The following is a 17,056-nucleotide window of genomic DNA, read 5'->3' as shown; positions in this document are numbered from 1 at the left end:
AACAGAATCAAGAACCCAGAAAGAGACCTACACAAATAAGCACGATTGATTCTTGACAAAGGCACAGCGGGAACTCAGTGGAGGGAAGAGAGCCTTTTCCGCACAGGATTTGATAGCAGTTGGACATCCAGAGGCAGAGAAAATGAACCTTGGCCTAAGTCTTACACTTCGTATAAAAATTAACTCAAAGTGGATCACAGACTTAAATGTAAAACATATAACTATAAAACTTTCAGAAAAAAAATACAGAAGAGAATCTTTGGGATCTAGGACTGGGCAAAGAATTCCTAGACTTGACACCAAAAGCATGATCCATAAAGGGGAAAAAAAATGATCATTTGGATCCCATCAAAGTTAAAAAGCTTAAAACATTTGTAAAAGTATGATCTGCTGAGGTCTTGTCATGGTACATGAGCATTGGACTGTGTGTGAGGGTTTTCTGTCAATGAAGGGTGAACTCCTGGATCACCCCACTCTTGCAAGATAAGCTTCCTTAGCTTCCGTCCTACAGGCTACCTGGGCACCATCTCAAACAGAACTCAAAATGTTGCGTGGTCAAAGGGCCTGAGGACTGGATTTTACTTAAAAAAAATTTTTTTTAAACAACTTGAAACTTTTTGCAGTTAAGAGGATGAAAGACAAGACACTTATACGTTGCTGATGGGAATGTAAAATGCTACAGCCACTCTGGAGCACAGTTTGACAGTGTTAAAAAGAACTAAACATGCAACGACTATATGACCCAGCAATTGCACTCCTTGGCATTTATCCAGAGGGATGAAAACTTATGTCCACACACACAACCCTGTGCATGAATGTTTATAGCAGCTTTATCAGTAATAGACAGCTGGAAACAACCCAGATGTCCTTCACTTGGTGAATGGTTAAACAGTGGTGCATTCGTATCATGGAATATTACTCAGTGATGAAAAGAACAAGCTACTGATACACACAAAAACCTGGATGAAATTGCAGAGAATTATGCTTAGTGGAAAAAAGCTAATCCCCAAAGTTTACATAATGTGTGATTCCATTTATATGACATTTTAGAAATGATAAAATTATAGAGATGAAGAACAGATTAGTAGTCTGAGAGGTTACAGAGTAGTACTCTGAGGGGGTAGCTATGAAAGGGCAACAAGAGGGTTCCCTATGGGATGGAAATGTTCTGTATCTTGACTTTGTCAGGGTTAGTTTCCTTGTCGTGATGTTGTACTCGAGTTTTGTAGGATGTATCCATTTAGGGAACTGGGTAATGGGCATTATTATCTCTTACACCTGTATGTGAATCTATCTCAAATTAATTTGCTCAATCATCTTAATTAAAAGTTTAATTAAAAAATAATAAGGCAATTTAAAAACATTTCAAGTAATAAAAAAAGTCATCTTTAGAGAATTCTCTGGTGGTCCAGTGGTTAGCACTCTGGTGCTTTCACTGTGGTGGCCTGGGTTCAGTCCCTGGTCAGGGAACTAAGATCCTGAAAGCTGCGTGGTATGGCCAAGACAAAAAATAAAAAATGCTCTTTAATAAAAAATGAGCCATTCTCTGCACTTCATTCGTCTTCCCCCTCAAGGCAAGCCCCACTGCTACTAGTTACCACGTCATTTTCACAGTTGCATAGCCTTTTGACCTAAGTGCTCTGAATATTTCAGAATTGGATTATCCTCATCACAGTTTGTCGCCGTCTCCCATGTGCCAGTGGCAGAGCTGGGTCCCATCTCTCAGTTCCCTGAAGGAGACACGATGGGTGATAGCCTGTGTGATAGCCTGTGTTGGGTCCTGGCCCAGCTTGTAATGTGCTTGTGTAAACCTGTGACAGGAATCGAGCCCACTGGAAACATGGTGAAGCAGCCGGCCAAGTTCACTGTGGACACCATCAGCGCCGGGCAAGGAGACGTGATGGTGTTTGTCGAGGACCCAGAAGGGAACAAAGAGGAGGTATGTTGGAGGATGCTACCTTCCCTGTCAGCATCCTCCACGGAGCTTTTGGAGTTTGTAACAGGCCCAGGGACTGTGCCTCCATTTTCCTCATGAAAGCTCACCACAAAAGCTGTTTTTTACCAAAAGCATCCTGAGGCTTACAGAGGTTAAAGTAACTTGCCCAAGGGTTGTGCCTTGAAAAATCATATAAATTCATACCTAGGGACACAATTTTTAATGTAATGAAATAAAGTATCCTTTATTTTATAAAGGATTTAGCTATTGTTACTGATAAAATACAATACAGTAACAATACTGATTCCCTACTCTTTTCCCATGCTGACCATCCTCTGGTTCCTCCCTCAGGGCCTTTGCACCTAACTGTTTCTTCTGTCTTCTTACCTTCTTAAGACTATATTTTATTCCTAGTGCTTAGCACCATCTGAAGTTCTAAGTTTACTGGCATATTGTCTGTTTCTCCCACTGGGTAGGAATTGTGCCTGATTTGTTTTATCTTTGGTACCTGACACTGGGCCTGGCATTTCATAAGCTCTTAATAACTAGTGGGCCAATAAAGGTTTAAATTAATTGCTTCGTAGTTACAGAGAGTTACAGCCAGGAGACAGTGTAGAATCCTGATCGGGTTATTCCTTTGTGCTGTGTGATTTTGTTTCTATGACTTCAGGCTGCTTCCCTCTGGGGGCATCCTGCAGGAGTGGTGGGGTAGAAAATAGCCAAGGCAGATTCCTGGCCTGGCATCTTGCTGCAGGACCTTGGCTGGCATAGCATTCTTTCACTCATACCCGACACCTTCTCTAACTGTTGCTCATCTTCTGTCCTAGGCACAAGTGACCCCTGACAGCGATAAGAACAAGACATACTCTGTGGAGTATCTGCCCAAGGTCACCGGACTGCACAAAGTAAGATAAGACGTCATGGCCTTTGCTTGGACTGCCCTTCTGGGCCTGCTTCGTTATATGTGGAAGAAGAGTGGTTTTCTTAAGTTCACTTCTGATTTTCCTTTCTGTTTATAAAAGTATCCATGTTCATTGTAGAAAATTTGGGATCCCTCTGAATCAGACTTGAGACATTAGTTACTACGTGCAGATTGGTTGAATTCCACTAAGTTCTTTGCAGTGTCATAGGATTTTTCTGACTCCACCTAGGTAACTAATAATTGTAGCTGCAAGCCTGGAGTGTAAATGCTAAGCTGTGGGTTCTTTGTCTTTAATGCTTCCTTAAGTATCCTTCTTCACAGTGCTCTGCAGCCTCTGTCAACATCGAAGCCTGGGTGCAGAGAAGGCCAGATGACTATAGTGGAGGCCAATGGCCCACCCAACCTGATAACCCTTAAAATTTAAAAGATGAGAACTTTGACTCAAAGTTTAGATGGAAATCTGTACTGTGTCTCAAATCCATGTATCTGAAAATGATCTTGGTCCCTTGAAAAATAGTTTGACTCTTAGGTTTGAAATCCTAGAACTGTGCATTATATTAGGGAGACAGTGGTCTCACTTGCAGCTGCCTTAAGAGTCCATTGTCTAGAGATTGAAGTATAAGTATTTGTGTATATCCTACTATAGAGGCTAATTTAGGCATGTCTGATGTGTTTTAATTTGCTAAAGGCGTGATGTGCCAGGTCCAGCTGTGTGACTGGTGGAGCCAGATGGGAGTCCCATTGAGGCGACCTCCCCAGGGCTCCTGGTTCCCGCACCTCTGTGTGTATGATCAGGAGGATAAACGAGAAGGCTGTTGGTGTATGTGGCTTGATACAGTGTTCTCGCTGAGCAGGAAGAAGTGATGATGTCTCACCTGCCTGTCACTTGTAGGTCACAGTCCTCTTTGCAGGACAGCACATCTCCAAGAGCCCATTCGAAGTAAACGTCGACAAGGCCCAGGGAGATGCCAGTAAAGTCACTGCGAAAGGTCCAGGCTTGGAAGCTTCTGGGAACATCGCCAATAAGCCCACCTACTTTGACATCTACACAGCAGGTAACACCTCTCCTCTTGCAAAGCCTGAGATAATCCTCAGGAACCTGAAGGCTTGGGATGCCTGACATTTTGTCTTTTAAATTGAACAACCAACAACAAAAACAGCTTTTTCAAGTGTGTTAGTTATATTCTTAGATTTTTCAAAATCAGCTTTTCTTCTCTAAAATCTCATACTCAAGCTTAACTTTTTTTTTTTTTTTTAATTTTACTCAATTTATTTATTTATTTATTTTTGGCTGTGTTGGGTCTTCGTTTCTGTGCGAGGGCTTTCTCTAGTTGCGGCGAGCGGGGGCCACTCCTCATCGCGGTGCGCGGGCCTCTCACTATCGTGGCCTCTCGTTGCGGGGCACAGGCTCCAGACGCGCAGGCTCAGTAGTTGTGGCTCACGGGCATAGTTGCTCCGCGGCATGTGGGATCTTCCCAGACCAGGGTTCGAACCCGTGTCCCCTGGATTGGCAGGCGGATTCTCAACCACTGCGCCACCAGGGAAGCCCTCAAGCTTAACTTTGATTATTATTAATAATTTCTGTATACATTTCTGACTTGGCTAAATAAATATTCCAAAGAACTAAGGTTTACGAATCATCTACTGGACCAAATTCTATGCAAGGTCCTGGGTGGGGGCTGGTAAGAAAGGGAATGAATAAACCACATGAATTGTCAGCTTGAATTGTCAGCTTTCTTTTCAATGTAGAAAATAGAGAATGGGAGGAAAGGAAAGTTGGTTATGAGCCTCCTCCCCTCCACCGGGAAACAGGTCCAGGTGTGAACCTTCTGAGTACCTCTCTGTCTCCTGCAGTTTGCATTTTCTACCTACTTTTTGCCCTCATCAGCAGGGAGCTTTCTAGAGGGTGACTTGGGCTTGTGGAATGTTCTCTGTCTCCTAGGTGCTGGCGTGGGTGACATTGGTGTGGAGGTGGAAGATCCCCAGGGGAAGAACGCCGTGGAGCTGCTCGTGGAAGACAGAGGAAACCAGGTGTATCGATGTGTGTACAAACCAGTGCAGCCTGGCCCCCATGTGGTCAAGGTCTCCTTTGCTGGGGACACCATTCCCAAGAGTCCCTTCGTTGTACAGGTCGGGGAAGGTGAGTGCCAGGGGAGCTGACCGCATCTGCTTCTGGCATTCAGGCTAGCTGTGCGTGACTGGGCTGTGAGGCCATGAGAATGGTCAGGGCCCAGCACTGAACTCAGGCCTGTCCCTTTGCTGCCAGGGCCCCTTTGGCAGGAAGTATCCTCAAGACATTAATACTAGTATCTACTCTGTCCTCAAGATATTAATACTAATATCTTCCTTTGAGCCATGCAGTGACCTAAGTGCTTTATGTATTAACTTATTTAATCTGCCCCAAAACACTCATACTAGGATTCATGATCCTCACTGAGAGATACAGGACCGAAGCTGTTTGAGGAGGTGGCGTTTGTGGCTGATGTTAACAGCAGTGGCATTGCTGGTGCCCTGCAGCCTCCTTTACTGGCTGTTAGGCACTGAGCACACTTGCGCATCTAATCATGACACCAGCCAGTGTGTTGCAGGGGCTATTGTTATCCCCAGTTTGCAGGCGGAGACACCAGGCTTAGGTATCATAAGGTATCAGTGACTATGGAGTAGCCCTCAGTAGGAATAGAACCATGGTCTCTGTCAACCCCTTAACCATGCTGTTAAACTTCCTCTGCAGCCAGAAGCATGCATTTTTCTCTAATGTTAGACTGTTTCCTTCTGACTTTGTTACTCTTTTTTTTTTCCCCCGCAACTCTGCTACCTTTTCTAACCAATACTTGCCTCTCCCTGTTCTGTCCTCTGCATCTGCACCTGCAGACCTGGCTTCCTCTCCTGAATCCTGCCTCTGGGCCAGCCTGGACCCCGAAGCTGTTGGCTTCCTAGTTGAAAGCACTGGGCCAGAGGCATCTCGCTTGGTAAGGGCTGGTTGGTGGGGCTTCCATGCCAGTTCTTTGTGCTGCCTGCAGTTGTCAACTGGACCTGTGCTATTTGTGACTTCGGGAAATTATAGTGCAGGTGTTAGTACCACTTTTCCAGCCAGACCCCAAACCTACTCTCTAAGTACATTCAGACATCACTAAGACATCTCAAGATAGTGGAAAATCAGGTGATTGCCTTCAAGCTCTTTAGTTCCATTTAGTGTTTCTATGAACTGAGCAGTTATCCTTTTGATGTTGAGACTCTTGCCCATGTTCAGAATTTCCATGAGTTGTTGTTGTTGTTTTTAAAGACACATTTAAACCCTCCAAGGGAAGTCCTGTCATCCTGTTGTGACTTATTTCTGGTATGACCAACTTTTCTCCCCTTGACAAAGAAAAAAAAACAAAACAAAACCCAATGTATTCAGGAGCAGAATTCCCTTTGACATAATGCAAGAAAGAATTTTGAACAGCTTTCCTAGTTCTAATGGTGTTTTCTGACTTCCTCTCACTCATGGACTACCTTTTTCATTTCTGGCATATCCATCTGTCACTTGTATTAGTTAGTATTTAATTAATAGTTTTTCTTTTGATGTACTATCCCTTCCTCCACTTAAATGATTTTAAGAAAAAAGAAGCTTTATATCACTTTACAGTGGAAAACCAATAACCTTATGCTCATCCATGAACCACATAAAAGCATCTCTACTCCAAGGGTGTGTGTATGTCTCTTTGGGAATGTCCAGCTGAGGACATTGCAGGGAGGAGGAGCCAGAGGAGGAACTATCTTCCTTCTATAGAGTAAAGAGTCTTGTCTTCTGGAGTTTGTGACACCCCTAGTGTATAGAGAGCTGTCAAATATGCAGTGTCAGATTTGGAAAGGAACAATGTGACATTTTACCCATTAATCTCCCATTTCTATACTTAATGAGAAGGTTGCTCATGTTGTCAAAAAAGTCCTAGGGCACAAGGATGTCTTTTGTCTACCTTCTGACAAACCCCATGGAACAGTTTTGTGGAACTCTTATGTAAGGAATGTTAGAAGCTACCTTTGTACTTAATTTTTAGACTTACAACTTTGGGTTTTTTAACTAGAGCTAGAATTCAAATTGAGAGTGGTGTTTATTCCTAATTATTGCATTTATAGCTGCCCACATTCCGAGGACCTTGTAACAGACAGCACTAAAATGTTTGTCTGCCTTGGCTGAGGTGGAGTTGATCTGGTCTTTTTTTGAGCTGTCCTCTGGCTCTTCCTGCGGAAGCCAACAACATTTAGACTTAGAAATGGCTGATCTAAAGTTTGGAACAAGGTCAGATGTTTTCAAGTGCTATATTTTCCAAGTAGACCCAGTCTTCCCAATTACTGGGCCCTTGAGTATGGCAATGAGGTTTGAACAATGTCCAGTCCTAGGTCTTAACTCTCTTTCACCACCAAGAGGATTAATGCCAGAATTCAGCCACTACCAGGAGCCCAGCAAATCCATGCTGTGCTCTCCTGCTTTCTTTGCCAAAGTAATTTTTCCCCAGTCCCTGTGCAGTGTGGCTGGACAAAGTTATGTTGTGTCTTTATTTGCTAGCCTGGTGTGTTCCCTGAACGGGACCCCTGGTCTCAGACAGCTGCTGCATACTCTTTGTGTAAAGCAAACATTTTCTTGGCGGGTGGCTCAAAGTTACCTTGGCTTGCTCAACTCGAACTAAAGAATGAAAGGTTGAATTGATGTTGAAACTGTGCTTGCAGCCTGTAATCCAAATGCCTGCCGGGCCAGTGGCCGAGGCCTACAGCCAAAAGGCATTCGCATCCGAGAAACTGCAGACTTCAAGGTTGACACCAAAGCTGCTGGAAGTGGAGAGCTCGGCGTAACCGTAAAGGGTCCTAGTAAGTGCTCCTTTGTTTCCCCATCTCAGGTACGATTTCGGCCAGCTTTGCAGCCATGGATCATTGCACAGCCAGTTCTGATCAATTTATCCCAGAGAGCTATGTCGAAGATTTGAGGCTCTCGGGGCTCCATGCAGAAGGAAACAGTGATCATTTAATAATGTCTGCCCTGGATGTGGGAACAGTGGTGGCTTGACAGCCTCATGTTATTTTAAGGCTTCTGGGAATAGAAATAAATAATGGAGTTAGAACAGCAACATGAAGTGGCCCGTTTTTTTTATTTGAGGAAACCTAGGCTCAGAGAGGAAGGGTCTTGACCAAGGTCACATAGCTTGTAAGCATCTGAGCTGGAATTCAAGCCCAGTTTCCAAAGCCGGTAATTTTCCCTCTATAGGTTACATTTTATAGACGATGAAATGATGGTAGATACCTAATTACTGTGATCATTGCTTATAGAAGGAGAATAATTCCCTAAGATTAAGTTTTCTTTGTAGATAAATGCCATTTGTGGAAGAGTGCCTTGCACCCTACAACTCATTCTTGCTCTGTCTTGGGAAAGGAGACAGAAAGCAGGAAGACGGGTATCTACTCCATCCTCCAGTTTTCCCCCAGATCAGAGAAGCAGCTCGGCATTTCTAGTTGCAGGTGCAGCAGCCTTCACAGTTTCACTTCCAAGCTTTGTGGAATCTTGAGCTTCCTGCTCCAGGACTGCTCTCACCCTTTGTGTTCCTAACAGGCTGGGGCAGGAGTGTTCTGAGCTCCAGAAAGTTAATGTTTGATCTCAGAGCACCGAGCTTTGGGGCAGGCTGTGCCCTGAGGGCAGCCGAGGTTCTAGACTGCCCAGACCTGGTGTCAGGCTGCTCTGGGGCTGCCCTCCCTCTTGGCTTGTTGCTACAGGGACTGAGGAGGCGTGTTTTTTCTGACCTTGGATTCTTGCTTTACTAAATGGCTTTCCCAGCCAAACCTCAGGGCTCAACATAAAACAAGTTCCCGCCTGATGGCTCAGTCTGGAGTTTGTGGGGTAGCCTCTAAAACCTGTCCTCTTGGAGACAGCATATAAGAGCTTTCTCGCTTTCATTATCTGGCTTTAGTTGAAAAGGATATACCGGGATACTAACCTCAGCCTCATGCCAAATACTCGTAAGGGTTCACTCCCTCTCCAATTTTTGTGGGCGGCTAAAATGGGTGGCTTCTTTCTTTTTTGGCTGTGTGAAGCTGCGGGCGGGCTTTCTCTAGTTGCGGCGAGTGGGGTCTACTCTTCGTTGTGGGGCGTGAGCTTCTCACTGCAGTGGCTTCTCGTTGCAGAGCACAGACACTAGGTGTGTGGGCTTCAGTAGCTGCAGCATGTGGGCTCAGTTGTGGCACGTGGGCTTCAGTAGTTGTGGCATGTGGGCTCAGTAGTTGTGGCTCTCAGGCTCTAGAGCACAGGCTCAGTAGTTGTGGCGCACGGGCTTAGTTGCTCCGCGGCATGTAGGATCTTCCCAGACCGGGGCTCGAACCTGTGTCCCCTGGACCGGCAGGTGGATTCTTAACCACTGTGCCACCAGGGAAGCCCCCTGGATATCGCTGTCTTTCTGTTCTTGTCTCGCGGATTCTTGTTCTGAGCCTAGGATTGCATTGGAAAGATGGTGTGCTTCCTTCCCACAGAGGGTCTGGAGGAGCTGGTGAAGCAGAAAGGCTTTCTGGATGGAGTGTATGCATTTGAGTATTACCCCAGCACCCCGGGGAAATATAGCATCGCCATCACATGGGGGGGACACCACATTCCAAAGAGGTGAGTCTCCAGCTGGAGTTGCGTCTTCTCCAGAGGCATGCTTGGCCCAGGGCAGACTCATGGTGGCGGCTTCCTGGGCTGCAGGAGGGAAAGAGAGCTGCTTTGTTGAAAGCTTTTTTTTTTTTTTTTCTTTTTTCAGAGCAGCACACAGACATTTGGCCTGTTCTCAAAAGCAGCAGAAAGTCGCTGTGGTTTCAGCTGCCTTGCTTTAAATCAAATGCTGTCGGTTTGGGGCTGGTGGGAGGCAGAGGCCAGAAGGAACAGTAATACAGAGCAAATGGGCTGTGTGTCTATATCCCTTATATATACTGAGATTCTCCTTCTTTCACTGTGTGCCTCTGTTCAGGAATGCCATGGATAAAATGGCAAAATCTGCTATGGTTTACATTAAAATCCTCTGTGTGAGTGTGGTCAGGAACCGAGGGACACAGTCTACAGCTTCGCCTTGTGGGCTTCAGTTGCCTTCCCTGCATTCACATACTTTCCAGCTTTCCTGGGGGCAACTTTAAACTCTGAATAAATTCAGTTTACCTTGAGCAATATCTGGGCGTATTATAAGTTTCTGATAATCTAAGCAAACTTTTAAAAATCTCCTGTGCCAAAGTTAAAGCACATTCATTCATGTATGAGATAAAGCCTAGTCAACCTAGTTTTCTTGTTATAGCATAAGCAGCAGATAGAAAAGTATGCATTCTCTTAGCCTTCCCGGGCTCACAGTCTGGTAAGCCCTGCACACAAAAGGTAAATGACCAGGATAGTGCAAGGCAGTGTGGCTTGAAGTAGCCCCATCACATGATATTGTTGACATAACAATGGTGGGGGAACCTGCGTGGAGGAAGGGCTTGGCTGGAGATTGGGACTGCAGGGAAAAGTATCAGGCCAGTGGAAAGAATATGTGTAAGGAGCTTATAGCTGTATGTAGCCCCTTCTTTGCTCCTCTTTAATGCTTCCTCTGTTCCTTTTCTTCTAGCCCCTTTGAAGTTCAAGTTGGCCCTGAAGCAGGCATGCAGAAAGTCCGTGCATGGGGCCCTGGCCTCCATGGCGGGATTGTTGGGCGCTCGGCGGACTTCGTGGTGGAGTCCGTTGGTTCTGAGGTGGGGTCTCTGGGTGAGTGGAAGCGGCTTCTGGTGAGCTGAGATTGCAGGGTACCTGGATTACGTGTCAGGCTGTGTGTTGAGGCCTCCTCTCAGCCTCACTACCCGGGGCTTCCTGGCCTCCTGACGATCTGAGGCCACCTCTGGATACTGCTGTGGAATTACAGTTCCCATCTCCCCCTGACCTTCCAGTTGCCCTCTGCCTCTGGCACCAGCATTCATTCATCCACTACACCTTGAGGGCAGAGGCCTTTTATGGATGTTGTGTCTAAAACAGTGCCAGGAACATAGTAGGCCCACGGCAGATATTACTGACTGATCTTTAGTTTAGATCAGTGAATGAATTTTGCTGAAATTAGAAATTTGGGGAGTAAATACTCTTTGGAGCATAACTGAGTATATTTTAAGTAAACGTCTGATGTATATATGATCATTTTAGAACAATGGTCAGCACCTCTCTCTCTGTAAAGGACCAGATAGCAAATACATCAGTACTGTGGGTCATATTCTCTCTGTCGCAACTATATGACTCTGCCGTTGTAGCGTGAAAGCAGCCATAGAAAATCCGTAGGTGAGGGAGTATGGCTGTGTTCCTTATCTGCAAAAAGAGGCAGTGGGTCATATTTGCCCCAGCGGCCAAAGTTTGAGGACCTCTGTGTTAGCTAATAGAAATAAGCAAAGAGGGAAAAAGAGGAAATCACATTTAATTTTTCCTTTTAGAGAAATAATAAACATCTTAATATTGGGTTGGCCAAAAAGTTCTTTTGGGTTTTCTGTAAGATGTTATGGAAAAACCCGAACGAAGTTTTTGGCCAATCCAGTATATCCTTGTAGACTAGAGGTAATATTAAGCCTTTAGGTATATCCTTGCAGACTTTTTCCCTGTACGTAGGCATACAAATACTGATCTGCTGCAAAAATATCTGGGGGTAGCCTTTATGTCTTTCTGCCTCAGGCAAATATAGGATATGTCTTGATTTCCCATGGCTTCTGTGGAATTCCAGTGCATCGATATAGCTACTGTTAGGCTCTCTAGTTATTTCCAGAGTTTTGCTATAAAAACAATGCTGAATATATATCCTTGTATCTAACTGTTTACACACCTCCTTGGTTATTTCCTTCAGATAAAAGCCCAGAAGTGGATTTGGTGGGGCAAAGGATGGGCATTGTTTTAAGGCTTTTGGCTTGTGTTGCCATATTTATTGCCAACAGAAAGATTTGCTGGTTGACCTTCCTGTTTGACGATGTTTAAAAAAAAAAAAAAAAGTATAAAATCCAACCTTCTGTCTCTAGTGAAGACTCAGTAGGCTTGGTTTTGTGGGAAAGGGACCCAAACAGCTTTCAATCTTCTGCCTGACACTTGGTTTTCACGGAGGCAGCGGGAGTGGGTTAGTAGTAACCCAGACTATATACCTTCCGCCATGTAACCAGGGGGATCCTCCCACCCTATCCCCCAGGGTTTGCCATTGAAGGCCCCTCCCAGGCAAAGATTGAGTATGATGACCAGAACGACGGATCGTGTGATGTCAAGTACTGGCCCAGGGAGCCCGGTGAATATGCCGTTCACATCATGTGTGACGATGAGGACATCAAAGACAGCCCCTACATGGCCTACATCCACCCCGCCTCGGGAGACTACAACCCGGATCTGGTGAATCAACTTGTCATGTTCTGTCCTCTCTTCTCTGGCTCCTGGCACTCCTCCCAGTGCCAACAGAGTTTCCTTGAGCAGCATGTGGAGAAATCGCAGAGAAGAGCCTTTGAGAGCTTAGGAAGGAAAAAGGCCTGAATTAGAAGCCTGGTAGTAGTACCTCTTAGTACATTTGTAACATGGGGCACATAACTTACCTCTCTGACTCTATCAAATGGGAATGATACGAGTGTCTGCTTCTTAGAGTTTCTGTCGTGATTCAAGGAGGTAATGTGAATAAAGACAGCCCTTAGAACGGTGCCTGGCCCACAGAGGGGGCTCCACAAGCTGCTATTTTCTCGCAACCCCGAGCATCATATTTCAGTCTTGCCACTTGCTATAGCTATTATTTCAAGGTGATCCAGAGATAGAGGTTTTTAAATTTTCCTCCCCAGCTCCCCTTCTCTCAAATTGGAGCAGTGTTTTGCAGTGTTTGCAAGAGCTTCTCTCAAACATTTAGCAAGCTGATTAGCATCAAGTCTGAGCCAGCCTGGCTGACAGGAGGAAGCCCTTGCCCCCGCCATGTGTGCTGCTGGTGGCCCACCTGGACAGCTGACCGTAGGGTGACATCAGTCCAGGCTGGCAGCTGCTCGTCTTTGGCCAACTGCTGGTTCTTTACTCTCTGGGGCTGCAAACTTTTGGAATGTTGTCAGTGGGAAAGGTTCTGAGCCCTCACAAAGCAGGAGCATTGAAACTGGGCATGGCTGGAGGTCCCTGCCCCAGTTACTGCACAGATTAAGGCAGGGAGCACAGGCCAGTTTGGGGCCTGGTTTTACAGACTTTTTCTCCTGCATGTTTTTATTTTTAAGTTCCAGCCTACTTTAGCATTTTCCTTCCCATAACCATCCTATTGTGTAGGTACTGTGAAGCCAGACACAGTTGTTTTCCTTTTCTCCCATTTCCTGGTCACCAGTCTTCTGATAGGAGCATAGTTAGGGCATTACACAGAAAGAGAGTCACTGTTGGCCCTTTGCCCCAGGTTCAAGCATACGGGCCGGGTTTGGAGAAATCTGGGTGCATTGTCAACAATCTGGCCGAGTTCACCGTGGATCCTAAGGATGCCGGCAAAGCTCCCTTAAAGATATTTGCTCAGGTAAGTTTCTAGGGACGACCTGTGCAGGTAATTGTCAGGTAACAGGATCCATCCATGTAATGGCAAGTCGCTCAGTCCACCTGATCCTCAGTTTCCTCATCCACACACTGCGAATAACAATGTTTATTTTATAGGGTTTATGTGAGGACTAAATGAGATTCTAACATGTAAAGCAAGGGGCAAATTTTTATGATTTGTGCTCCGTGGAAATGAGGCTCGATTGTTTCAGATTCCCCTGTAAGTGTCCTTCAGTGTGGCTGAAGCTACCTAGGCTGTGATGGGAGGGTTTGTAAACAAGGGTTTATCAAATATATTTATCTAATTTAATTGAATTTGGCCCAAGGATTTAAATGCAGGAATTATAATTGAGAAGCACTGAGTGACCATGGCTTTCTTTTGGGACCGTTTTCTCTTAATAATTAAAAATGCATAAATGCACGTAGTGTTTTATCACTTGTGTTCATTGTATTGTGAGAACATGGCCTATCATAGGTGCTCCGTGAAATTTTGTGGGACGAGTGAGCAGTGACTTGGTTGTCTTGGGAGGCCACAGTGGATGGGGACAGTGTGAAGGTCAGCTCTGTTCTTAGCCTCTGCCCTTTTGCAGGATGGGGACGGCCAGCCCATTGACATCCAGATGAAGAGCCGGATGGATGGCACCTACGCTTGCTCGTACACCCCAGTTAAGCCCATCAAGCACACCATTGCCGTGGTCTGGGGAGGTGTCAACGTCCCGCACAGCCCTTACAGGGTAGGTTGTGAGTTGAAACCTTGGTCGTGGTAATGAAAAAGCCCAGTCCTGAGGCCAGTCTGGACTCCATGCTTGATGGCCAAGGCAAATATGGAAAGACCCATGCTTGGTGGGCCTTGGAAGATGGAGTGGCCCAAAGGGCCGAGTGCTGTAGATTGCCCAGAAGTATAACATTCTAACAACTGACAGTGTCTTTACTGGGTCCACGGGGAGAAGAACTTGATTACAGCTTTTCTCCCCGTCCTCTCTAGGTCAGCATCAGGCAGGGTAGCCATCCCCAGAAGGTCAAAGTGTTTGGGCCAGGAGTGGAGAGAAGTGGACTCAAGGCACACGAGCCTACTCACTTCACAGTGGACTGTACCGAGGCTGGCGAAGGTGAGAGGGGGCTTCACCCAGCTCAGTGCTTGTTGTTTCTTGGGGAAGGAAGTTCTCTTTGTAACATCTCATGGGTAGTGAACTTTGAACCAGGAGATATTAATCCACCTGAATACGTAATTGTTCATCTGATGAGCTTCTGTGTCAGTTCCGTGGTGATATCTTTGCTAATCCTCCACCCTGTCTGCAAAACTGTTACTTAAACACCATCCCTTTCTCAGGTTTCTTACTGGAAACTTCCCAGTGGCTTTTCTGGGGTGTGAGCCTGAGCTGGAAGTGATTGCATGGGACATGCTGTTTCTCATAAACCGGTGCTAATCAGCTGGTCTGTTCCAGGTGATGTCAGCGTTGGCATTAAATGTGATGCCCGGGTGTTAAGTGACGATGAGGAGGACGTGGATTTTGACATTATTCACAACGCCAATGACACGTTTACTGTCAAATATGTGCCTCCTGCCGCCGGGCGATACACTATCAAAGTTCTCTTTGCCTCTCAGGTGTGTGTTTGGACTTGGGTTCTTTCTGGCCACCTGTGTTCATATTTCCTTTTTGCTTTTTTTTAGCAACAGGGAAGTTGTCTTGAGAACTCTGCCCAATAGTTTTCCTCTCTGCTTCCTTAAAACCAAGAAGGAACAAACACACCCAGAACTAAAATTGTACCACTTTCTAACAAAAGTGGGGCCGTATAGTCAGTGGTTAAAAGCCAGACTCTGGAAAGAAATTGGATCATTACAAACTTTCATCTGGTTTTTGAATGAAACATAATTGGTTTCTAGATGTGTTCTCTACTTTCTCTGAAATGATGACCTTGGCCTCAGGCTTTAAACTTTTCTAGGGAGAGGGGTTTTGAATTTCAGATAGAATTCATATTTACATGTGATAATGAAGACAAGGAGGAACAGTGCCCTAAAACAGGGAATAATGGAATCCTGGTGATTCAAGTTCATCTTACGTAAAGATAGGGACCTCAGGAGAAAGTTCTGTGCCTTAAAGGTATTGGTCTTGAGTTGGCTTCATCCACTTAACCTGTTCTGCCTTTATTCTGAAAGATTCTTTTTGAAGAATTGCAATCATTGCATTTATAATCAATTCCTTGCCTTCCTCAAACCCTAGCTGTCTGTTGTCCCTGGAGGAATGTCCCTTTCCTTCCTCCGACCCCGTGTATTATTGTTGTTTGGGGTTTTATTCTTGGTAGTATTTTGTATCCTAAGTACTCAGCATTTGGTGTTAAAGGCTGTGAGTTGTCAGAGTGGTTTGTGGAAACCCATCCTTTAGCTGTGGTGTCAGGGATCCAGGTATTCGTGAGTGACCACTGATGGCCCTTACTTGATGCTAGCGCCTGAAGACTTGACCAGTGGTAACGGAAGTTGCTCACCATCTGCTAGAGTGGAAGTCATGCTGAGGTCTCCTCCTTTGCTTTGGGCAGAAGGCTAAGCTCAGGCAGTGGCTTCAGGGACTTTCCTTCTGAGACAGTGTCTCTGCTACAGGAAATTCCCGCCAGCCCTTTCAGAGTCAAAGTCGACCCTTCCCACGATGCCAGCAAAGTGAAGGCAGAAGGCCCGGGGCTCAGCAAAGCAGGTAAGGTGGCATGTGTGCATGAGGTCACCCTGGAGGCAGTGGGCACGGTTGGTCCAGGGCTGTGAGTGACTTAACCTCCCCTGGAGCAGGGGCTCTGTTGGGGCTCCAGTTCAGCAGGGGCCCTGCTCAGCTGAGCCGCTGGCCGAACGCCAGCCCCTGTCTCCACCTACTGCAGCCGGTGCTGATGAACCTGTCAGACTGGTGCTAAAAGTGAAACCTCTCCAGCTGGGCCTGTCTCCTCACTTCACTGTCCCCTCCCAGGTGTGGAAAACGGGAAACCGACCCACTTCACCGTCTACACCAAAGGGGCCGGAAAAGCCCCCCTCAACGTGCAGTTCAGCAGCCCCCTTCCTGGCGACGCCGTGAAGGATTTGGACATCATTGATAATTACGACTATTCCCACACCGTTAAATACACGCCCACCCAGCAGGTAGGGCCCCTCCCCACTCGGTGCTGGGCTGGGTCACTCTGGACACTGGGGGGTCATCTGTGCTCTGACCTGTGCTGCTCTGTGGCAGGAGGAGATTCCCCCTTTCCTTCTGAACCCCTCTGGGAATGCTGACGAAAAGCCTGATGGGTTCTACCAGGAGGGCCTGGAGGATTCCCCAAGAACAAGCAGGAAGCTAGTTGTTCTTTCCCACCCCCATTTCCCACCTCCGTTCTTGGTTTTAGTGTTTTACTAATTACTCACAGGGAAAGAATTGCCACGCCTTTGTCCTTGCTGGCCCTTTTGCCTTACTTTACCCTTTTTACGAGGTGGTGCAGTGGGGTCTTTCTCAAAGAGCCTTTAGTCCCTCAAGCCCGAAATGGTACTTCAAGCACTAAATTATTCCCTTTTTACAAAATACAGGAATACAGACAGGATTTTGTCATCCCGGCTGCTTTGCTTTCGTTGTTTTAGGCAATAAGGGCCTAAAAATCTACCTCTCTGGGGCTTCCCTGGTGGCGCAGTGGTTGCGCGTCTGCCTGCCGATGCAGGGGAACCGGGTTCGCG

The 17,056-nt window shown here is 46.1% G+C and overlaps 1 protein-coding gene across 7 annotated transcripts in view; it reads left to right on the top strand.

Moving 5' to 3' along the window:
* FLNB (filamin B) overlaps nucleotides 1-17,056 on the top strand; it is a 96,711-nt gene that overhangs the window by 11,737 nt on the left and 67,918 nt on the right. For all 7 annotated transcript variants that reach the window (XM_028478542.2, XM_055079555.1, XM_055079554.1 and 4 more), the window contains exons 4-17: nucleotides 1,821-1,939; nucleotides 2,764-2,841; nucleotides 3,751-3,913; nucleotides 4,801-4,998; nucleotides 7,569-7,706; nucleotides 9,354-9,480; nucleotides 10,451-10,587; nucleotides 12,032-12,225; nucleotides 13,244-13,357; nucleotides 13,965-14,108; nucleotides 14,360-14,483; nucleotides 14,820-14,980; nucleotides 15,971-16,061; nucleotides 16,323-16,492. In XM_028478542.2, coding sequence (XP_028334343.1) covers nucleotides 1,821-1,939; nucleotides 2,764-2,841; nucleotides 3,751-3,913; nucleotides 4,801-4,998; nucleotides 7,569-7,706; nucleotides 9,354-9,480; nucleotides 10,451-10,587; nucleotides 12,032-12,225; nucleotides 13,244-13,357; nucleotides 13,965-14,108; nucleotides 14,360-14,483; nucleotides 14,820-14,980; nucleotides 15,971-16,061; nucleotides 16,323-16,492 — 1,958 coding nt within the window. The remainder of the gene's footprint in view (nucleotides 1-1,820; nucleotides 1,940-2,763; nucleotides 2,842-3,750; nucleotides 3,914-4,800; nucleotides 4,999-7,568; nucleotides 7,707-9,353; nucleotides 9,481-10,450; nucleotides 10,588-12,031; nucleotides 12,226-13,243; nucleotides 13,358-13,964; nucleotides 14,109-14,359; nucleotides 14,484-14,819; nucleotides 14,981-15,970; nucleotides 16,062-16,322; nucleotides 16,493-17,056) is intronic.

This window comes from Physeter macrocephalus, chromosome 18, assembly GCF_002837175.3.
Source record: "Physeter macrocephalus isolate SW-GA chromosome 18, ASM283717v5, whole genome shotgun sequence".
In the NCBI taxonomy this organism is placed as follows: domain Eukaryota; kingdom Metazoa; phylum Chordata; class Mammalia; order Artiodactyla; family Physeteridae; genus Physeter; species Physeter macrocephalus.
Note: the sequence above shows the minus strand (reverse complement) of the source record. Positions and strands in the feature narration are given on the sequence as shown.